Source organism: Tilletiopsis washingtonensis (genome assembly GCF_003144115.1).
Source record: "Tilletiopsis washingtonensis strain MCA 4186 unplaced genomic scaffold FA09scaffold_7, whole genome shotgun sequence".
NCBI classification, from domain to species: Eukaryota; Fungi; Basidiomycota; class Exobasidiomycetes; order Entylomatales; genus Tilletiopsis; species Tilletiopsis washingtonensis.
In genome coordinates, this window is record NW_020312004.1 from 391,636 (window position 1) to 409,888 (window position 18,253).

The 18,253-nt window shown below is 66.6% G+C and overlaps 6 protein-coding genes across 6 annotated transcripts; 4 read left to right on the forward strand and 2 right to left on the reverse strand.

The window, feature by feature from the left end:
- Window positions 1-244: 244 nt before the first annotated feature.
- FA09DRAFT_345619 (hypothetical protein) lies at window positions 245-1,535 on the forward strand (the record flags this gene model as incomplete). The annotated part of the gene is made up of 2 exons (XM_025744704.1): window positions 245-1,179; window positions 1,221-1,535. The coding sequence occupies exons 1-2, from the start codon at window positions 604-606 to the stop codon at window positions 1,533-1,535; spliced, it is 891 nt and encodes a 296-aa protein (XP_025599371.1). The 5' UTR covers window positions 245-603.
- Window positions 1,536-4,190: 2,655 nt separating this feature from the next.
- Window positions 4,191-6,682, forward strand: FA09DRAFT_241586 (hypothetical protein). The gene is made up of 8 exons (XM_025739641.1): window positions 4,191-4,843; window positions 4,907-4,952; window positions 5,026-5,132; window positions 5,185-5,303; window positions 5,367-5,465; window positions 5,532-5,800; window positions 5,856-5,878; window positions 5,947-6,682. The coding sequence occupies exons 1-8, from the start codon at window positions 4,569-4,571 to the stop codon at window positions 6,632-6,634; spliced, it is 1,626 nt and encodes a 541-aa protein (XP_025599372.1). The 5' UTR covers window positions 4,191-4,568; the 3' UTR covers window positions 6,635-6,682.
- A 15-nt stretch (window positions 6,683-6,697) lies between these two features.
- Window positions 6,698-8,031, reverse strand: FA09DRAFT_329046 (hypothetical protein). The gene is made up of 3 exons (XM_025742011.1): window positions 7,621-8,031; window positions 7,372-7,570; window positions 6,698-7,319 (listed from the first exon to the last, which is right to left on the reverse strand). Exons 1-3 carry the CDS (start codon window positions 7,999-8,001, stop codon window positions 6,730-6,732), a joined length of 1,170 nt encoding a protein of 389 aa, XP_025599373.1. The 5' UTR covers window positions 8,002-8,031; the 3' UTR covers window positions 6,698-6,729.
- A 153-nt stretch (window positions 8,032-8,184) lies between these two features.
- FA09DRAFT_359703 (hypothetical protein) lies at window positions 8,185-12,753 on the forward strand (the record flags this gene model as incomplete). The annotated part of the gene is made up of 7 exons (XM_025745152.1): window positions 8,185-8,550; window positions 8,624-9,063; window positions 9,116-9,341; window positions 9,392-9,488; window positions 9,544-9,794; window positions 9,852-10,375; window positions 10,431-12,753. The coding sequence occupies exons 1-7, from the start codon at window positions 8,194-8,196 to the stop codon at window positions 12,751-12,753; spliced, it is 4,218 nt and encodes a 1,405-aa protein (XP_025599374.1). The 5' UTR covers window positions 8,185-8,193.
- A 922-nt stretch (window positions 12,754-13,675) lies between these two features.
- On the forward strand, window positions 13,676-15,786 carry FA09DRAFT_241700 (alcohol oxidase). Its single transcript, XM_025739642.1, has 3 exons — window positions 13,676-14,801; window positions 14,856-15,172; window positions 15,230-15,786. The coding sequence occupies exons 1-3, from the start codon at window positions 13,768-13,770 to the stop codon at window positions 15,718-15,720; spliced, it is 1,842 nt and encodes a 613-aa protein (XP_025599375.1). The 5' UTR covers window positions 13,676-13,767; the 3' UTR covers window positions 15,721-15,786.
- Window positions 15,766-18,117, reverse strand: FA09DRAFT_329049 (L domain-like protein). Its single transcript, XM_025742012.1, has 3 exons — window positions 17,470-18,117; window positions 16,882-17,417; window positions 15,766-16,827 (listed from the first exon to the last, which is right to left on the reverse strand). The coding sequence occupies exons 1-3, from the start codon at window positions 18,080-18,082 to the stop codon at window positions 15,853-15,855; spliced, it is 2,124 nt and encodes a 707-aa protein (XP_025599376.1). The 5' UTR covers window positions 18,083-18,117; the 3' UTR covers window positions 15,766-15,852.
- Between the last annotated feature and the right edge of the window lie 136 nt (window positions 18,118-18,253).

Here is an 18,253-nt window from a genome sequence, read left to right on the forward strand (position 1 = left end):
CTGGGCGCGCCAGAAGCAGCGCGCGGGTCCAGCTCAGGCTGCCCGCGCTTGCTCGCTGATTACATCGGCGCATACGCTTGTAGTCGCCGGCTACAACTCGTCTCTGAATCGAATGCGCCGCGCAGCATCTCGCTGGCACCGCCGGCGCGGCCCGCGCGGCGCTGCTGCCGCCCTACCGCTGCACGACGGGCGCACACGCTTGCGCACGAGCGAGGCCGTATCCCCCTGGACAGAGAGCGGCGCTCGTGCCCTTCTTGCTTCCTCACCACCACCACTTTCCACGCGCCTCCACGCTGCAAGATGGACCCTGCTTGGCATGCCGGCCAGGCTTCAGCCTCTGCGTCTAGCTCGGGCCCGGGCCGCGCCGCGCCAATGCAGCCTCACCTCCCGCACCCTGCCCATCGCAGCGACGCCCAGCGTGCCGTGCCCGCGCCGTACCAGCAGATCCCTCAGTAACCCGAACACTTCTACGCGCCCTACGGCGCCTCGCACTGGCAAATCGCTCAGCAACAGTTCGCGTGGCGGCGCGAGGACGACGAGCGGCGTCAGGCGCGCGAGCGCGCCGACCTGCAGCGTCAGCACCAGCACCAGCAGCTGCTTCAGATGCAGCAGCAGCAGCAGCAGCAACTTCAGATGCAGCAGCAGCAGCACGCCGACGAACTTTTTGAGCGCGAGCGTCGCGAGGCGTTGTGGCTACAAGCATGGCCGTCGCCATGGCAGCAGCAACAGCCGCCGCCGCACTTCAGCGATGGTGCGTGGCAGGCGCCTGTCTACCACCAGGATCAGCCTGCCTCGGCGGCTCGCGCGCCGGGACAGGGCGACTGGGAGCCTCAGCCTCATCCTCAACACTCTGCGTCGCGTCCTGGGCAGCATCCGCCACTCTCGACGGATTCAGAGCCGCTGCACTGGTCGCCGGGCTGCTCCGCTCCCGACTCGCCTTCGCGCTTTCAAGAGCCGCCGCCCGACACGCGTGCTTCACCACCGATCGCTTCGCCTGAGCCGTACCCTCGTTTCGAAGAGCTGGCGTCGTCATCGAGCGCCCGGCAGATGGAATCGCAACATCCATCGGTGCGCCACGAGCCGCAGCCGCAAAACGTGGCGCCCGAGTCGTCCATCCTGGGCAAGCGAGCCAGCGCAGATGAAGACGGAGCTGTGGAGGAACAGCGGCGCAAGTTCCACGTAAGCGACTGCAGCGGCAGCATGACTTTTCTCGCTACTAGCTTTGCCTGACGTTCCTCTCCTTCCCACAGCACCTGCCTCCGAAGCCTAACGTGATGATTCGCACCAGCCGAGGCGCTCCAAGCTACCCGCTGCCGTACTCTCAAGACCGCTTTGCTTTCAAAGAAGCCGGCGCGTCATCGTCAGGTGATGCTAGCCATCACGAAGCCAAGCCTGCGTCGCCGAAGCCAAGTCTTGTGGCGGATGATCCGGCGCGCAAAATGGCGCAAGACTCGGGGAGCGAGGCGATGGGCGAATCGGAGGACGAGGCGACGAGCGAGTCGGAGGACGAGGCAACGGGCGATGCGGACAAGTAGGCGGCGATCAAGCAGGCAAAGGAGGCGGGCGCTTTGCGGCTGCGCCCAAGCGCGGCCGCTCGGCGGAAGGCCGAGGAGGCGGAGATGGAGGCCTGCGTCCGGATCATCGATTCGCGAGACTCGACGCAGGACGAAAAGCGAGACGCGAGGAGAAAGCTTGTCGCGGCTGAGGAAGAGCGTGCGGAAAAGAGGAGGCAGTACAACCTCATATTCCCCCGGCGGTCGAAGCGCCTGGCCGACCCGTGAGCAGCTCGGGCGCGGGCCGCCGCGCAATGTGCTTACCCTGCGTCAGGGCCCGCTGAGATCGGCACCACGCTTCTTCGTCTCCGTCTCCACCCCTCTGTACCTCCACGCCTCTAGTACTCTCCTTACACATCACGACTTTCTCAGACGGCGGCGCCCACTCGTCCGTTCGCAGCGCTCCTCAAGTGTACCTCTTCCGTCCTCTTCTGTCCTCTTCCGTCCTCTTCTATCCTCTTCCGTCCTCTTCCGTCCTCTTCCTCATGTGCATACTGACGCTAACTCCGGAGAACTGCGGCTGACCAGGCGGTCTGCCTCCAGCTGCTCAAGTTCAAGTCAAGCTGATCATCGCGCATCGTCTTGTTCATCGACCTACGCACCGTGAGTAGCCCTCAGCTCCCAGACGCGTCTCACTAACGACGTGCATCCCCCCTCGAAGTCTCTCTCCGTGTCGCACTCTCCCACCCGCAACACTTCCCCTTATCGTGCGTATCGCGTCTTACTTCAAGATCTAGCTGACCAGGTCGCTCGACACAGGCGCTCTTCTCCTTCCTGTTCGTGCGTACGCTCTTCACACTACGTCGTACGTCATCTGCATTCTCCACCAGGCTCACGACTGACTCGAAGCTGCGCTCAGAACCGTTCGACATCATCGATCTGTCTCGGACGCACACTCCTCAATAGCTGTGCTGCCCATCCGCACGACGCCGAGCTTCGCACAAGTCCCGCGAGCCTCGCGCAAGCTGAAGCCACGTCCGACACCGCTGTCACTTCTCCGCTTTCCCGTCTCTCTCCCATCCGCATCAGACGACCGCACGCCCTCTGGCTACACATCTTCCTGCCCTCTTGATTGAGGGATGGGCAGATGCGGGCAATGGCAGTTTCTTGCCGGCTTCGCTGCAGAGTGACAGCGACTGCGAGGCGTTTTGCCTCAGGCTCTCCGTCGCAAGCGAGTCGCAGCACATGGAGGCACAAATCCGAGCAGAAGTAGTTGCATACATCTGCTGAAAAGAGGCGAGAGGGAACGACCTTTCGAGCGGCACGTCGACAAGAGCGCAAAGTCGGGCGTAGCGTCGCTTGCGGCGCATGCGCGCTGTCAGCTCCCGCCACCTTGAGCAACACCAGTTCCCACGGCACTCTACGCGTCGCGGCGCATCCTGGCCGAGCGGCACGTGCAGGCGCTGGCTGGCCATGAACGGCCGGGCGGGCTCGTCGCTCTTCTCTGGACCCCTTCCACCGCCTCGACAGAATCTCATGTCGCGCTCTCTGCACCCTCCATCCCTCGCTGCACAGAGTCGTCGCCAAGGGCGGCGTCGTCCAGCCTGCCGCCCTTGCACGCGTCTGCGCATAGCCTGGCGGCAGGCTTGCTCGCCTGCGCCTTGGCCCCTGAGTGCTGCTCGGCGGCGGCATGTGCGGCTCAGCATCTGCTGAGGCCAGAGGCTGGACGTCCTGAGCGGCGCGGAGCAGAGAGCTGTGAGTCCTCGCATACGCGCTTCCTGCTGCTGGTGGTTCGGCGTCGTCGGTACGGAGAGCGTTGTGCGGCGGTGTTGTTCGCAGCTCGGCGTACTCGAGGTGTGGCGCAGCTCCATACAATCTTCGGGGACTCGGGATACGCCCCCGTCATGGACCAACTTCGAGTGAGGTACACAGGTGTCCGCGTCGGCTCCGAGTCGGAGCGAATCATTGTCCGCGAGCTCCGAGGAGGACGAGGCCATGCCTGGGTGCTGGCGCAGCTCGTGCTTGCCGGCGTGCCGTTGATGAGCTTGGCGGTCTTGGTGCTTCGTCGACGCAGCTTGCGACACACAGGCCGCCGGTAGACGGGAGCTGGATCTCGCCCGCCGGCGGTAAATGGCGGGCCTGAGCGGGAGTGGGCTTCCGGTGCCGGGCTGCGCCCCTGAGTGCCCCTCTGCCTCGCCGACTCGAGGACGCGGCGTGCGGGTGCGCGAAGGCCGCCCTCTCGGTGCGTGCTGTCTTGCCTCCTCCTTTCTGCCTCTCTGCTGCTCTCTAGCTGGTGCTGGGTGCTGTGCCAAGGGCATTGCCAAGCGACGGCGCGCTCCTTCGAAAGCGCGCGCGCGCGGGAGCTGATCGGAGCAGGCCGCGCCTGTGCTGCTGCGCAAGCTCAAAGCGAGCCCCTCCAGCTCCTCGAGCTGCACCGGCCGAGCATCCGAGCGCCCGGACGATGTCCCATCCGGGTGCTGAGGCACGCCCTCTGGCCCCCGAGTCGAGCTGCTTGTATAAGCCGGCTCGCATGGCCCGCGGCCACATCAGATGGCGATATGGTGGGTCGAGAAGACCCTCTCGCGCTTCTGCTCGAAGCTGGTCGGGCTGCGCTCGATCGTCAGGTCAGGGCGGCAGCAGGCTGCAGGCGTGGACCCAGCAGCGCAGGTCGATCTTCTCTGATGCTGTGGAGCTGAGCGGGGCGCTTGTTTGCACGGATGGCGCAGCGAGACACATTGCGGAGACGGCTGCCCTTCTTCAAGAGACGGCAGGGAGAAGTCGTGCTGCGCCCGAGCACTTGAACGGTGAAGGGCGGCTGCAGCAGAAGAGCTCTAGGAGGTCGCTCATCAGCTTCACACACTGTGGCTTGCGCGTCAGGAGTTGTCTGCTTAATCACGCCCCTGGAGTGCTTGAGTGCTCTCCTGACCGCTTCGCTCGCGGACCTGATCGATCGCGGCGGGCTGATGCCTCTGCTGCTGCCCTGCCAGAGCAGCACTGGCTTCTGTCGCACACAGGTGGCGTGCTAGCCCGTGCTCGCTTTTGCTGCCGGCCTGCAGAAAGAGGCTTGGCCGTCTGATGATCTCTGCACATGCTGCTGCATGCTGGGTCACCGAGCGGCTCCGAGAGACAGAGATCCGATGCGAGAGCCCGCTCGTCGAGGCGACGACTCCGACCACCATATCTGCGCCCCAGCGACGCCTGCTCTGCGACACTCGCCCACATTCTCCTCCCTGCTCTACATTTGAGCGCTGCGGCGCCATGGAGAATCCAGACTTCTTCTACACAGCCAATGCGGCACAAGTGCAAGGGGTCGCGAATGCGGTGGGCTACGCGCTCACCATCGTGTGGTTGCGAGTAATTCTGCCTCGACACAGCAGACCCGGCCAGGCGCTGACCCCTTCGCTCGGCCGCAGGGTGAAGCGCGATGCAGTCCGGGCAACTCCGTGGCAGAAGACACTCGTGAGTTCAGCGGGCCGAGCAGTCGCGTCGGATCTGACCGCTGCCTTCTCGGACTTTCTTCGTCTCAACTCAGGTTGCCGTCATGCTGGTCTCGAACACGATCAACGGCGTGATCCAGTATGCCATCACTTCGCATTACTTGATGCACCCATCTGAGATAAAGGACATTCCGCCCGTCGCGTGAGACAGTCCGTGATCGAGCACGCTGAAGACCGCTGACTTTTTTCAGCAGCTGGAACAAGCCTCTGGGCTCGATCTTGAGCAGCATCTCATGCTTCGCCGCCCAGGTCTACTATGTCCAGCTCGCTGCGTCCTGCTGCAGCTGGCGAAGGGCCTACAAGCTGTTCGGGCGTGAGCTGCACGCGCACGCATGAGAAACGGTGGACGCCGCATGCTCACAGCATTTACGCGCAGTCGCCTTCTCCTTCATCACGCTCACGGTGGCCGTCATCTTCCCCTCCTACTACCTCCGGCACCCGCACGCGACGAGGCACAAGGGCTATGTTCTAGTCGGTGCGCATCCAGACCCACTGGCTGACCTCGCGATTCGTCCTGATGCCGATGCCTTAGCCTTGGCAGTGTACGTCAGCGTAGCAAGGGCCGTACAGGACGTCGTCGTAGCGTCGTGCATCGGCTATCGCCTGTTAGCCCTCGACAAAGGCCTCGCTAAGGTCAACAGGTCGCACATACTGCGGTCTCTTGCGTGGCAACTAGCTCTCAGCTTCGAACTCAGTTTCATCACGGCCATGTGGTCGGTCACAACGGTGGCCACCTACTTGGCCTCGCGCGAGGGAAATTTGCATACGATCTTCGTTTTCGGCGCTGGAAGCGTTCATTTCCTTAGCATGGTGAGTCCGGCGAAACGAGGAGATTCCTTGCGATCGCATGCTGACGGTGCTCCAGATCATCTCTCTCATCTCGCGCAGGTGCGTTGCGCCGCGCCGTGGCAGTAGTCACTTGCGTGGGGTTCTGGCTGACTTCGCTTCCCTGTCAGCAACCTGCAGCACGCAGTCATCCGGCCGTCCGAGACCGAGGACCCAAATCGCTGCACAACGGTCGCGGGCGCCGTGTCCAAGTGCTACGGCATCGAGATCGGCGAGCTGCCAGCGTTGGGCGAGGATCTCGAGCCGGGCATTGTGCGGCCACGGCACCTGCGGCTACCATGCGACGAAATGCGGGCTGCGACAAGAGGAGCGCGCACGGACGGCGCCTACGAGGACGGCGTCTTCTCGCCGTGCGAGGTGCTGCCGGAGCTGCGGCGGCTCGGCATCGGGCGCGAGCAGGAGCGTCGCTGGCGCGGCTCGCTGCCCTCGCCGGTGACGTCGACGGGCGCCCTCGACGACTTGTGCATCTTCGAGGGGCGCGACATGGGCCGGTCCACCGGCTGCCGGCGCTGCATGCGCTCGGCGACGGTCACGGAGCGGCCGGCGCCGGGCATGATCTTCTTGCCGGGCACGACGCTCGTCGACAGCATCGACATGCGTGCGGCCAAGAGCGCGCTGAGCATCTCGCCGTTTGCCTACATGGGCGACCCCAAGTCGCCGCTGTCCGATGCGACCGAGCCTGCACCGGCATCCGACGACACGCCAGCGCTCGCCAGCCTCTTCGCCAGCGAGCCGGGCCCAAGTGTGCGGCGGCCGCGCTGGGCCTTCTTCCGCCTGCCGTCGGGCGGCGGCAAGTGAGCCGCCTGACTCGCACCGGACCGCACCCCTGCATCGCCCCCACCTTGTAGATACATCTCACGCGTGGAAAGTGAAGCTGCATTGTGTCAGAGGTATTATTGTGGCGCAGCGTCGGCCTGCGCCTGCTGTGCCTCGCGCTGCTGCTTGCGCGCCAGCGCCCGCTCGCGGGCACTGCTGACGGCCGTCTCGTCGTTGCGGCGCTGGCCCATGGCGCGGCGCTTGCGCTCGAGCATCTCCTCTTCCTCCTCGCGCTGGCGCTTTTGCTCGAGCTCGAGCAGCTGGTCTTCGACCATGCGGCTCTGCCGCGCGCGCTGGGCCTCGCGCGCCTCGCGGGCTTCTCGTGCGCCGTCGCGAGGCTGCCCGGCAGGATGAGGAGCATCGCGCGTGGCTGTGCTCGCGGCTGGACCAGCCTTGCGACCCGCCATGCGGTTGAGGCCCTTGGTCAAGATCGACCGCTCGTCGACGAGCTCGCCGTCGTCGTTGAGCCGCACGTTGAGGCCCTTGGCGCGCGCCTCCTCGGCCAGCTCGCGATGCGTCTTCTCCTTTGGCGCTTCGGCAGCCGGCGACTCGCTCGAAGGCGCCGCAAGCGATGCTGCGACGGCAGCCTCGTGCGCTGCAGCCTCTTTGGCGAGCATCTCCTTCTGAAATGTTGCCATGCCGCGTGCCGACTTGCCGCGATTCCGCTCTGTCGCAAGCGTCAGGCCATTGCAAGTGCAGGACTTCTGCATGCCACTCACCCTCCTCCTCCTTCTCGCGCTTCTCCACCTCGGCAATCTCGGCCATCTGCTGCTTGTACGCCTCGGTGACAAACGCTTCGGTGCCCGCAAACTCGTCGCCCTCCTGCTCGCGCTCGCGCGCAATCTTCTTGGCCTCGGCACGCGCAAAGTCGATCTTGCGCTGCTGCGCCGAGGCGGCAAAGGCGTCTGCGTACTTGGCCTGCGGAGTGGTGAGTGCCCGCACCGACAGAGCTGCACTGCTACACTCACCTCGCGGCCGGCCTCCTCCATGCGCTTCTTCTTTGCGTCCTGCGCGCCCTTCATGGCGTCGTACACGCCGTCGTAGTCAAACACCTTCTCGTCGAGCGCCAGCGCCTCTGCCTGCCGCGCTGCCGACGCGCGCGATGGCGGCGCTGCTCCGCCCGGCAGCTTCAGCTTTGCGGCTGCTTTGCCACGGCCAGCTACAGTGCCTCTGCTGCTGCTGGCGACGGGCGGCGCAGCGGCGTCTGCCTCGTCGTCGTCATCATCGTCGCCGCCAAACGCAGCGCGGCGTGCGGGCGGCTTGGAGGGCCCGGCAGCAGCACTGCCGCCGCCGATGGGCGCGACCTTGGCCTTGAAGCCAAAGGAGATCTTCGGCGCGGGTGCGCTCATCGTGCGAGGGAAGAGCGAGGGCAGTGTGGAGGAGAGGCAAGGGCCGGCCGCTGGCGAGGCGCCGAAAGCGAAAGCACGCGCGCGCGGCACGCGCGCACGCCGCTATTCCCGCGCGCCCCGCCGAGACAACGCGCACCTCGACCCCGGCCGGCCGCCGCGCGGACTCTTTCCTCCCCACCATCACCCCCTGCCATGTCCGGCGCGCCGCCCGTCGTCGCCGCGACGTACGCCGGCTCCGAGACGCTGCTCGACTCGCGCCTCTTCGGCCACCTGCTCGGCGCGCTGCAGGCCCAGCTGCCGCTGCGCAACCTGCACTGGAAGCCCTCGCCCGCCAGCAGTTTCTACGCGGGCGCTGCGCCGGCGTCCTCTTCCTCGTCACTCGGCAGCGGCAATGCCAGCGCCATCCGTACCATCCAGCAGCTGCCGCTGCGCTTGCAGCCGCTGGCCGACGAGCTGCTGCGTGCGCGGCTGAAGCCCGAGACGCGGCACCTCGTGCTCAAGAGTCTGCTCGAGCGGCCCTTTGTGCACCTCTACTTCGTCGTGTGCGATGTGAGTTGCATGCGGAGAGCAGGTAGTGAGCTTGGCCTGACGCTGCCGTGGTGGACTTGTTTCTTCCTGGCAGGACAATGAGGCGTACCGCACGTCCATCCGCAACGACATTCGCTCGTGGATCGCGTCGGTGCAGTCGCTGCCCTCGCTGCTTGGCGGCTCAGGGCCGGCATCGGCTGTACCGGCACATGCTCGCGAGTCGTCTTCTCGGCCCGGGACGCCGCGCTCGTCGAGCGGGCCTGCTGCTGCCGAATCACCAGGCGGCGCCTCGCAGCCCGACGAAGAGCGCCCCTCGGCCGGCCCCGAGTACCTCATCGTGCTGCTCTCGCCGCAGGACCAGAGCGCCGCGGCAGCCCTCGGCGTGCCGCCAGCAGCCGCCTCGCGAGGGCCTAGTCCAAGTCCGGCGGACGAGAAGGCCAAGACGGGTCTTGGTCGGGTGTTCGGCGGCGCGGCGGCCAAGGGCAGCGTCATCGACAAGATGAAGGCCGACTTCAACTCAGGCAAGCGGGAACGGTGAGTGCAGCACGCATGAGGTCAAGCATTGCTTGCTGAGCGCGCTTCGCAGCATCGTGCATCTCACGCGCATGCCATCGCTGCCGGCTGGCGGCGCATCGGCTGGCGCAGCACACAGCGCCGACCCAACGCTGTTCGCCGACCTGCTGATGCGGCTCAAGGAGTGCGCCGGCGCCACCTTCGATGGCCTCGTGGCGCTGCAGGAGGAGGAAACGCGGCGCGAGTGGCGCAACAAGGAGCTGCCGGGCTGGAGCTTGTGCAAATGGGTCACGGGCATGGTGAGCATGGCGTGAGTGTAGCTTGCGGCCGGGGCTGATGCGCAGCGCAGGAATGCCTGGCGAACACATTCGAGGGCGTCGGACTGTACAAAGAGTCGCTGTCCAAGTACGACGAGATCGATGGGGCGTTCCAGCAGTGCATGAATGGTGCGTGCAGACCCGAGCATGATTGCCTCGCCCACTTCTCTGACACCCGCTGCAGAGCACAACCTCACGTTCTTTTCATCCACCGGCGGCACGACGCCCGGCGACGACTCGGCGCTGCTGCTCGACGTGCGCAAGAAGCCGTACGCCGAGCTCATCATGCGCAACGAGATCACGCTCTTCGACTTTCGCTGCTACGTCTTCGCGCGCCGTGCCGCGCTGCTGGGCAAGCTCGGACGCGTGGCGCAGGTCATGTACGAGACGCCGCCGTTTCTTGCCGACGTGGGCGCGATGCTGCGGGGCGGAGATGTGAGTGTCGAAGCTAGTAGACCGTCACTGCAGAAGCCAGGGCTAACCTTGATACAGACGCTGCCGGCGCATTTCATCGAGTCGTGGATTTTCTCCTCGTCGCTCGACGTCGTCGAGCAGTGCCAGGCGTGGCTCATCGAGCGCGGCGACATTGCCGCGCCGGGCATGACCGATGCCGATGGCAGCGTGGACCGCAGCATCGAGGGCCAGCTCAGTGCCGCGTTCCACGCCGCCAAGGCAGACCTGCTCGAGCTCGCACGCGCCCAGCTCGACCTCATCGGCATGGCCACGGGCCACCTGCCCACCACGCTGCCGTTCAGCCGCTCGCAACCGGCCACAGAACGCGATCTGCCGGCCGTGCCTGCAGACGAGGCGCAGCGCGACCTGCCGGCGCTGCCAGAAGAGGCCAAGAAGAGCATCGGCAAGATGACGCGGCAGGAACTCCAGCAAGCTGTCGAGAGCTGCGAGATCTTCGACTTGCACTTCGTCACACTCACGGAGCGCGTCATTGCCTGCTCGGAGAGCGCCGGGCGGCGCGAAAGTGTGCTTCAGCTGCGGGCGGTGCTGGCATCTCTCAACTTGTGCGTCGTGCGCCAGCTGCGCCGCGTCTGTGCTAACTCTTGCTACCCCTGGCAGCTACCGGAATCGCTATGAGACGGCACTGATGCTGCTCGGCAAGCTCGCCGAGATGCACACCGCCGAGCGGGTGCCGCTCGACGCGCACCTGCTCGCCAAGCAGCTCGCCTGCCACGAGAAGCTCAGCAAGACGCGCGACCGTGCATGGGTGCACAATGCCGTCGCGCTGATCAAGCGGCTAGCCGACGGCCGGCGACCCGGCGGCTCGCCTTCAACACACGCCGTGCCGCCTACGGCCGACGACCCATCAGTGCGGTGGGGCAGCGAGGAGACGCTGTACAGCGAGCTGCGCAGCGTGCCGTTCGACAAGGAGGTGCCGATCAGCCAGTTCACGCCGCTAAGCCTGCGGCCTGCGGCCAAGTGGGCATTGCAGGCACAGGACCAAGACGGCTCGACGCTGGCTGGCCGCGTGCACTTCTCTGGCGTCGCGCCGCTCGAGGTCGACGACGTGCGCATGTGCCTGATCAGCGGCGACCGCGACCAGCTGTGGTTCACGAGCGGCCGCACCACGCTGCAGCCCGGGCTCAACGACGTCCGCCTGGCGTGCGCGTCGCCAGCGCCAGGCAAGTACATCCTCGACGTCTCGCAGATCCGCCTTTCGCGCATCATCTTTCAATACGCCTCGCCGCGCGTCGTGCCGGGCGCCGTCGTCATCGGCGTGCCCGAGGACGGCGATGCCTTCGACGCGCGCATCCAGATGCCGCTCACGGTGCGGATAGACGACCAGCGGCACGCCGACCTGCACATCGACACTGGCCGTAACGACGTGCTGCGCGCCGAGATCCGCGTCGCCCTCAGCGGGCCCAGCCGCGCCAGTGGGCTCGGTGGGCGCGTCCTCGCCGGCCTTGCCGAGGCGCAGCAGGCGACTGGCTTTATCAAGCTGGAAGTCGCCGAGGATGGCTCGCTGCTCACGCTGCGAGACCTGCCTGCGCGGTCATCGCACTGCCTGCGAGTCCCGCTCTACGAGCTGTCGGCTGCGACAGGCGGCGTGCTGCAGCTGGCGCTGTCCATCAGCTACTGGTCGAAGCAGCCGCGGCCAAAGGCGCGCCGCATCTTCCAGCGGCAGGTCGACCTCGGCGTGGCGCTGCCGCTCGGCGTCAATGTCCAGGACTACTTCCGCGCCGAGCGCCTCTTTTCCAAGTTCTCCATCAGCGCCGGCTCGTCGTCGACGCTGCGCATGGGCCCCGTCGAGCTTGTGCACGCCGACGAGAGCTCCAAGCCGGCATTCGAGATCAGTTCGCCCTCGAGCCGCCCGCGCATCGTCATCTCGGCGCGGCAGCCGGCGTCGTACGTCTTCTGCATCAAGCGCAGCGCAGACGCAGCTGCGGCCTCTCCGCCATCAGAGACAAAGCTGCGTCTCCTCTTGCGCTACCGCTCGATGCACGAGGAGGCGCAGAAGCTCGTCTCGCGGCTGCTGGCAGCCATTGTCGCCGACGGCTCTGTCCCTCACTCGCTCTCGGCCGGCCGCCTGCTCTGCATCGAGCGTGCGCTGCTGCGCCTCGTCGATATCGCGCTCGACATGCAGACGTTTGCCAGCACCGGAGCGCTGCGCGTCGGGTTGTTCGAGGAGGGCATCTGGCGGCGGGCATGCGATCGCTGGGGCCTCGAGTCCGGCAGCGCCGACGCCGACGCCGCCGTCGCCATCGTGAAGGAGGTGCTGCGGCGAGCGGCAGCATGCACGCCCTTTGCGGCCGACGATCTCGAGCAATGGAACACGCTCTCGATCCCAGTCGACATTCCGCAGGTCGACATTGTCAGCTCCGTCTCGCTCAAGCTGCACGACGGCGGCCAGCCATTGATCGTCGGCCAGCCCGTGCCGGCGACGCTTTCGGTCGAGACATCGTTCGTCTGGGCCGCATCGACACCCGAGAGCGCGTCCAAGAAGCCACCAGTCGGCGACGATGCCCAGCCGGAAGTCAGCCCCGGCGTTGACGAGGCGCAGGAGGTCCGTCTGATGTACGACGTGCAGGTCGACTACGAGTCCTGGGTCGCCAGCGGCGCCAAGAAGGACTCGTTTGCCCTGCCGCGCACCAGCCGCAGTGCAGGCACGCGCCCGCCGCCGGCGACGTTCAGCCTTACCCTCGTGCCGCTGCGTGCCGGCTCGCTGCTGCTGCCGCCGGTCAACGTGTGGGCGCTGCCGCCGGGCCACGACGGCGAGGCATCCGCCGCCGAAGCCGACGGCGGTGCAGCGGCGCCGAGCTGTGCCACGCACCTCGCCGAGGGCTGCGCGCGTGTAGAGGTGCTCCCAAAGCGCGCCCCGCCGCCGTCCTACCAGTGGGCCGACGAGCTGCGGCGACGCAGTCTCGAGCTGCAGGCCCGCTGAGAATACCATGCCATGCTTATTTTGCACGATGTCTGTCTCGCGATGGAGGAGCACGCGGATGTGAGCAGAGAGCTCGAGGCCACGGATGCACACCGCGAGGGAGCGGGGATGACGTCACGCACGCGTCGCATCTCGGTGCCGAGCGCCGCGTTGGTCCGCAGGCGTCGGCGAAGGCGCCGACGCGAGGCGTACGCAAATCGCCGCACCTCGTGGACACCTCTTATTTGTGCTCACTGAGCCGGAGACATTTGGCGAGTGTTCTGCACAGCGGGGGGAGGCCGGGACGTCGTCATGCGTGGTGCGGCATAAGCGTGCGGTGAGCCGCGGCGGGCGACGTGAGCTGCGCGCGGCGGTGCCTGGCTCATTTACGCGCCGCGTGAGCGCGCGCGGATCTCCGTGTCTAGCGCACAGCCAGCGTCAGATCACCCGGCGCAGCACAGCAGCATCGCTCCGCCCCCTGGACGAGCCGCGGCACCAGCATCCGCCCGTCAGACATCGGCCGGCGCTGCGCCCGTAGCGAGGCTCATGCTGCGCGGTGCTACAGCGTCGGGGCGAGCTGCGCCCATGTGCTGACCGGTGCTGTGCTCCGCCGCTCGAAGCTCTGGCAGCGGCGGTGCGAGCATCCCTCGCGGCGCGCGGCGCACCAATGCCGGCCCTGACGTCTCTCGTGCCTGCACTAACACTTTGACTGCCGTTCCTCGGCCGTCGGCGGTCCGTCGTCCGCCCTGTCGCACGGCAAAGTCCGTGAGCCCGACCGACGGCGGGATCACGCACCGGCCCCTGAGGCCGCGCATACAAAGGCAGCCCTCTGCGATCATCCCTCCACTCATCCCTCACGACCCCCCAGCAAGCAAGCCTCGCTTCTCTTCGCTCCGCTCGCCCACCGATACACTCAAGCAAGCAAGCTTCACCGACCTTCGCCTCGCTCGCCCAGCACGGCAGCAGAGCCAGCAAGCGTCACCGACCTCACTCCGCTCGCTCATCGCGATCCTCAAACACACACGCACTTCCGTCATGCGCACGGCCGTGCTTTTCGCCTCGCTGGCGCCGCTCGCCGCCCTCGCACTGCCCGTCACCTCGCCGGCTGACGTGCTGTGGCAGCGCGCCTCCTCGAGCGTCACCAGCGATGGGTCTGCTTTGCAGGGCCGATCTTTTGATTATGTCGTCGTTGGCTGCGGTCTCGGCGGCATGGTCACTGCCGCTCGCCTCTCCGAGGACGGCGCCAGCGTGCTCTGCATCGAGGCGGGCGACGACATTCGCAACGACCCCGATGTGACGAACGTCGCTCGCTACTCCGACGTCGTCGGCAGCTCAAAGAACTGGAAGTACCAGACCGTGGCGCAGCCTCAGGCGAACGGACGCCAGCTGCAGGTCAGCGCCGGCCGTGGCCTCGGCGGCTCGACGAGCATCAACGGCGGCGCACTTACCCGCAGCGCGGCGGGCCAGCTCGATGCGCTGCAGGAGCTGGGCAACGACGGCTGGAACTGGGACTCCGTGCTCGAGGCGATGAAGAAGAGCGAGAAATTCCATGCGCCTGACTCGAGCCAAGCCTCGGCGGGCGCCGCGTGGAATTCGTCTGTTCATGGCGTCGACGGTCCTCTCGACATCTCTTTCCCCGACACGATGTATCGTGGCGAGCCTCCGAAGAAGTTTGTCGCCGCTGTGACGAGCGCGCTTGGCGTCGAGCTCGTCAACGACCTCGGCAACGGCGAGCAGCCGGCAGTTGCATGGACCCCGAACACCATCAAGCCATACTCTGGCGATGCCCAGACGCGCGTCTCCTCGGCAACGGCCTACCTCTCGCCGATCGAGTACGATCGCGAGAACCTCGTCGTGCTCACGGGCCACCGCGCCGCAGCCATCGCCTGGGCCAGCGACTCGGGCGATGTGAAGCGCGCGGAGTCCGTCTCGATCTTGTCGTCTGCCGACGCCGAGCCCTTCTCGGTCACCGTGACGAAGGAGGTTGTGCTGGCAGCCGGCGCCATCCGCACGCCTCTGTTGCTCGAGGCAAGCGGCGTGGGAGACTCGAGTGTCCTCTCGAAGATTGGGTGAGCCGCATCGTCTTGGCAATGCTCCGGGCTCAAGAGCTGATGACTCCCCAGCGTGACGCAGCAGATCGACTTGCCGGCAGTCGGCCGCAACCTCGTTGAGCAGACGATGGACAGCGTCGGAGGAAGCTCGGCTGGCGATGCCGATGGCTCGGGCCCCTCTGCCACGATCGCGTTCGTGGGCATCGGCAGTCTCTTCAGCAATGCGTCAGATGTGCGCTCGTCCGTCGAGAGCCAGCTGGACGGCTGGGCGCAGCAGGCCGTTGACGCCGGGGCGCACAGCAGCAAGGCGGGCCTGCTCAAGCAGTACCAGAAGCAGGTCAAAGGCATCTTCGATGGCGGTTGGGGCGTCTTTGAGCTGTTCAGCGACAGTGAGTGCTCCAGCCAGCGTGTCTTGCCTCGCAGCCCCTGCTGACATCTCGTCAAAGTCGGCTACCCAGCACCTTTCGGAATCGACAGCTGGGCGCTGCTGCCGTTTTCGAGAGGCTCCGTGCACAGCACCTCTGCGTCGCCGTTTGCCGACCCCGAGCTCGACCCGCGCTACTTCACCATTCCCTTCGACATGGACGTCCAGGTCGCCGGCCTGCGCGCCGCACGCCGCGTGCTGCAGGCAATGGGCGTCGACGAGCAGATTCCCGGCTTCGACACCATCCCCGACGGCAGCAATCACGGGCGCTACAGCCGCTGGGAGGACTGGGTGCGCGACGGGTTCTCTTCTGTTGCTCACCCCATCGGAACCGCCGCGATGATGCCTCGCGAAGACGGCGGCGTCGTCGATGAGCAGCTGCGCGTCTACAGCACTTCCAACGTGCGCGTCATCGACGCCTCGGTGTTGCCGATGCAACAGTCGACCCATCTCAGCAGCGTCCTCTACGGCATTGCCGAGCGTGGCGCCGAGCTCATCAAGGCCGCCAACTAGACTTCTTCCTTTCATACACCTTACATTGAGAGCTCGCCCACTCATTGGTGCTCGCAGCGGCTCACATCCACACATAGCTCGTAATCACACATTTGTCACCATGATGCAGTGTCGCATTGACTCGCGCTGGCCTCACCAAGTAGACTCGCCGGCGCCCCACGCATCGCCTCCCGCTCCAGCGCCCCACGGCTCGTCGGCAGACCAGGCCGGCAGGGCCGTCTGCGGCGCAGGCGGCAGGCCCTTCTTGCCGCCCTTCTTGCGCACCTCGATAACGGCGGCGACAGACGTCTTTGGCGCCTCGGGCTCTGGCTCGGGCACGGGCGCTGGCGTAGCAACGAGCGGCGAGTCGGCATCCCATGCAGGCGCCGTGACCTTGGGCTTCTTGGGCTTGTCTTCCTTGCGCTTCTTGCGCGGCGTCTGCTCTGCAGCATCCTCGCCATCTTGCAGCGCCTCTGCTTCCTCGGCCTCCTTCCGGCCACGCTTGGCGCGCTTCTTGCTGCTGCGCTTCTCGTCGTCCTCGAAGACGCCCTCCACGGGCGGAGGCAAAGGTGCAGGTGCCGGCGCGGGCGCAGGCTTCGCTGCTGGCTCATCAACATGGTGCTTCTTCCCGCGGCCGCCGCGCTTGTGCGGCTTGCTGCGCTCCTCGTCAGCTGCTGCAGCGTCTGTTGTGCGCTTCGACCGTGCATTGGCCGTGCCACTGTCTTGCCGCTTGTCGCCCTTGCGCGGCCGCTCGTGAGCTCCCGACGAGCCTGGCGCTGGGCCGGCGCGATCCCGTCTGCGCTCTTGGCCATCTTCTTCCGGCGGCGGGCCAGCACGGTCTCGCCGACGGCGACCACCGTCGTCTTCTGACGGCGGCGGACCAGCTCTGTCGCGCCGGCGTCGCTCGCCGCCATCCTCTTGCGGCGGCGGACCGGCACGGTCTTGCCTGCGGCCGGCAGCATCTTCGCGAGACCGCGGCCCGTCGTGCTCGCGTCTCGATGGGCCGGCTTCATCGCCATCGCGCTCGGCTGCTGCCTGCTGCGGCGCAATAGCTTGCGGCCGCTTCGGAGCACGTGGCTGCAGGACGACGCCATCCAGCACGAGCAGTGACGGGTGTGCAGCGATGATCTGAGCGCAGAAGTCAACACCACGCAGAGCATGGGACAGATGAGCAGCACTCACCTTCTCCTTGTAGCCCTCCAGCAGCGCCACGCCATTGCCCTTGAGCGTCAGGTTCTTGAGGCCCTTGCTGCGCTTTCCGTCCTGCTCCGCCTCGCCATCCTTCTCCAGCAGCGGCGCAATGTCCTCCCAGCGCTCCAGGCCGCAGTCGCCCAGCTCGAGCGTCTCGAGGCCCGTGCCGCGCGCCGCCGAGCCGACGCCCTTGCCCCACGTGCGCAGGTGGGCAGGCAGCCGGCCGAGCTTGTTGCCCGCTAGACGCACCTCGCGCAGATGCGAGAGCGGACTGAGGTCCGGCAGTGCTGCCGACGTGAGAGCGTTCTGCGAAAGTGAAATCTTCTTGAGCTGCGGCATGGACGCGCACAGCGACGCAGGCAGGCTCTTGAGGCCGTTGTGCGAGAGCGCGAGCGTGTTGAGCTCGGGAAAGTGCGGCAGCGCCGGGATGGAGGTGAGCGCGTTCGAGTTGAGAATGAGCGCACGCAGCGACTGAGGCAGCAGCGCAACTGGCAGCTGTCGCAGCCCACAGCCCGTCGCATTGAGCACTGCCGCAGGGGTGAGTCGGCTGCAGGCGACGCGTGGTCTGAGCCCACTCACCATAGAGGTTGCGCAGCGTCTCCACACCATTCAGCGCGCCTTCTCCCGAAAGTCCCTCATTGTTCGCCACGCTGAGCCACGTCAGACGCTTGCCAAAGTGCTCTGCGTCCGGTGCCCGGCGCTTCGCCTTGGCGTCACCCGTCGCGGCAGCGAGCCACTCGAGGTCCACAAGGCCACGCGGCGAGTCGTCCGACGGCTTCATGTCGCTGAGATCGAGGCGCGCCAGCTGCGTGAAGCGAGCCAGCGTGCGCGAGAGCATCTTGGTCGCCGGCAGTGGGTGCGAGGCGAGCGAGAGGGCGGTGCGCTGCAGGATGTCGTCGCCGCCGCCGCTGCTGGCAGCCGAGCTCGACGAGGTCGAGGAGGACGAGGCATCGGAATCGGCGTCGGAGTCATCTCCAGACTCAGAGGTCGAGGCTGCAGCCTTTGCAGGAGCGTCGACTGCCGCTGCTGCTGGTCGCGACGGACCGGCCGCGGGCTGCTGGGCTCGAGAGGAGGGAGCAGCAGCCTGTGCAGCGCGCTTGGCTCCGCGCTCCGCCGCAGCCTTGGCAGCAGCAGGCAGCTCGCGCGGCTGCGCGCCTGGCGCCGGCGCGATCTTGCTGGGCTTTGCACACATGGCGCTGCGAGGGGGTGGTGCGGTGTGGGATGGCCTGCGAGCGAGAGGAGGTCCAGGGAGCGGGCCAGCGCGCGCGTCCAGGTCTCGGCGGTGCTCGGCCGGCCCGCCGCCGCGGCCAAAAAAGTTGCGCGCTTCTCGCGCGAGAACTTCTGCCGCGCCGCGCCGCTTCTT

Bases quoted from the DNA above. Each gene is read 5' to 3' on its own strand.
- FA09DRAFT_241586 (XM_025739641.1), top strand. From the start codon at position 4,569: ATGATCTCTGCACATGCTGCTGCATGCTGGGTCACCGAGCGGCTCCGA. The intron at 4,844-4,906 runs GCGAGTAATTCT...GCTCGGCCGCAG, and splicing joins GCGCTCACCATCGTGTGGTT to GGTGAAGCGCGATGCAGTCC. The intron at 5,133-5,184 runs GTGAGACAGTCC...TTTTTTCAGCAG, and splicing joins AAGGACATTCCGCCCGTCGC to CTGGAACAAGCCTCTGGGCT.
- FA09DRAFT_329046 (XM_025742011.1), bottom strand. From the start codon at position 8,001: ATGAGCGCACCCGCGCCGAAGATCTCCTTTGGCTTCAAGGCCAAGGTC. The intron at 7,571-7,620 runs GTGAGTGTAGCA...ACCACTCCGCAG, and splicing joins TGGAGGAGGCCGGCCGCGAG to GCCAAGTACGCAGACGCCTT. The intron at 7,320-7,371 runs GTGAGTGGCATG...CGCTTGCGACAG, and splicing joins GCGCGAGAAGGAGGAGGAGG to AGCGGAATCGCGGCAAGTCG.
- FA09DRAFT_241700 (XM_025739642.1), top strand. From the start codon at position 13,768: ATGCGCACGGCCGTGCTTTTCGCCTCGCTGGCGCCGCTCGCCGCCCTC. The intron at 14,802-14,855 runs GTGAGCCGCATC...ATGACTCCCCAG, and splicing joins AGTGTCCTCTCGAAGATTGG to CGTGACGCAGCAGATCGACT. The intron at 15,173-15,229 runs GTGAGTGCTCCA...ATCTCGTCAAAG, and splicing joins CTTTGAGCTGTTCAGCGACA to TCGGCTACCCAGCACCTTTC.
- FA09DRAFT_329049 (XM_025742012.1), bottom strand. From the start codon at position 18,082: ATGTGTGCAAAGCCCAGCAAGATCGCGCCGGCGCCAGGCGCGCAGCCG. The intron at 17,418-17,469 runs GTGAGTGGGCTC...CCCCTGCGGCAG, and splicing joins GACGCTGCGCAACCTCTATG to TGCTCAATGCGACGGGCTGT. The intron at 16,828-16,881 runs GTGAGTGCTGCT...TTCTGCGCTCAG, and splicing joins TGGAGGGCTACAAGGAGAAG to ATCATCGCTGCACACCCGTC.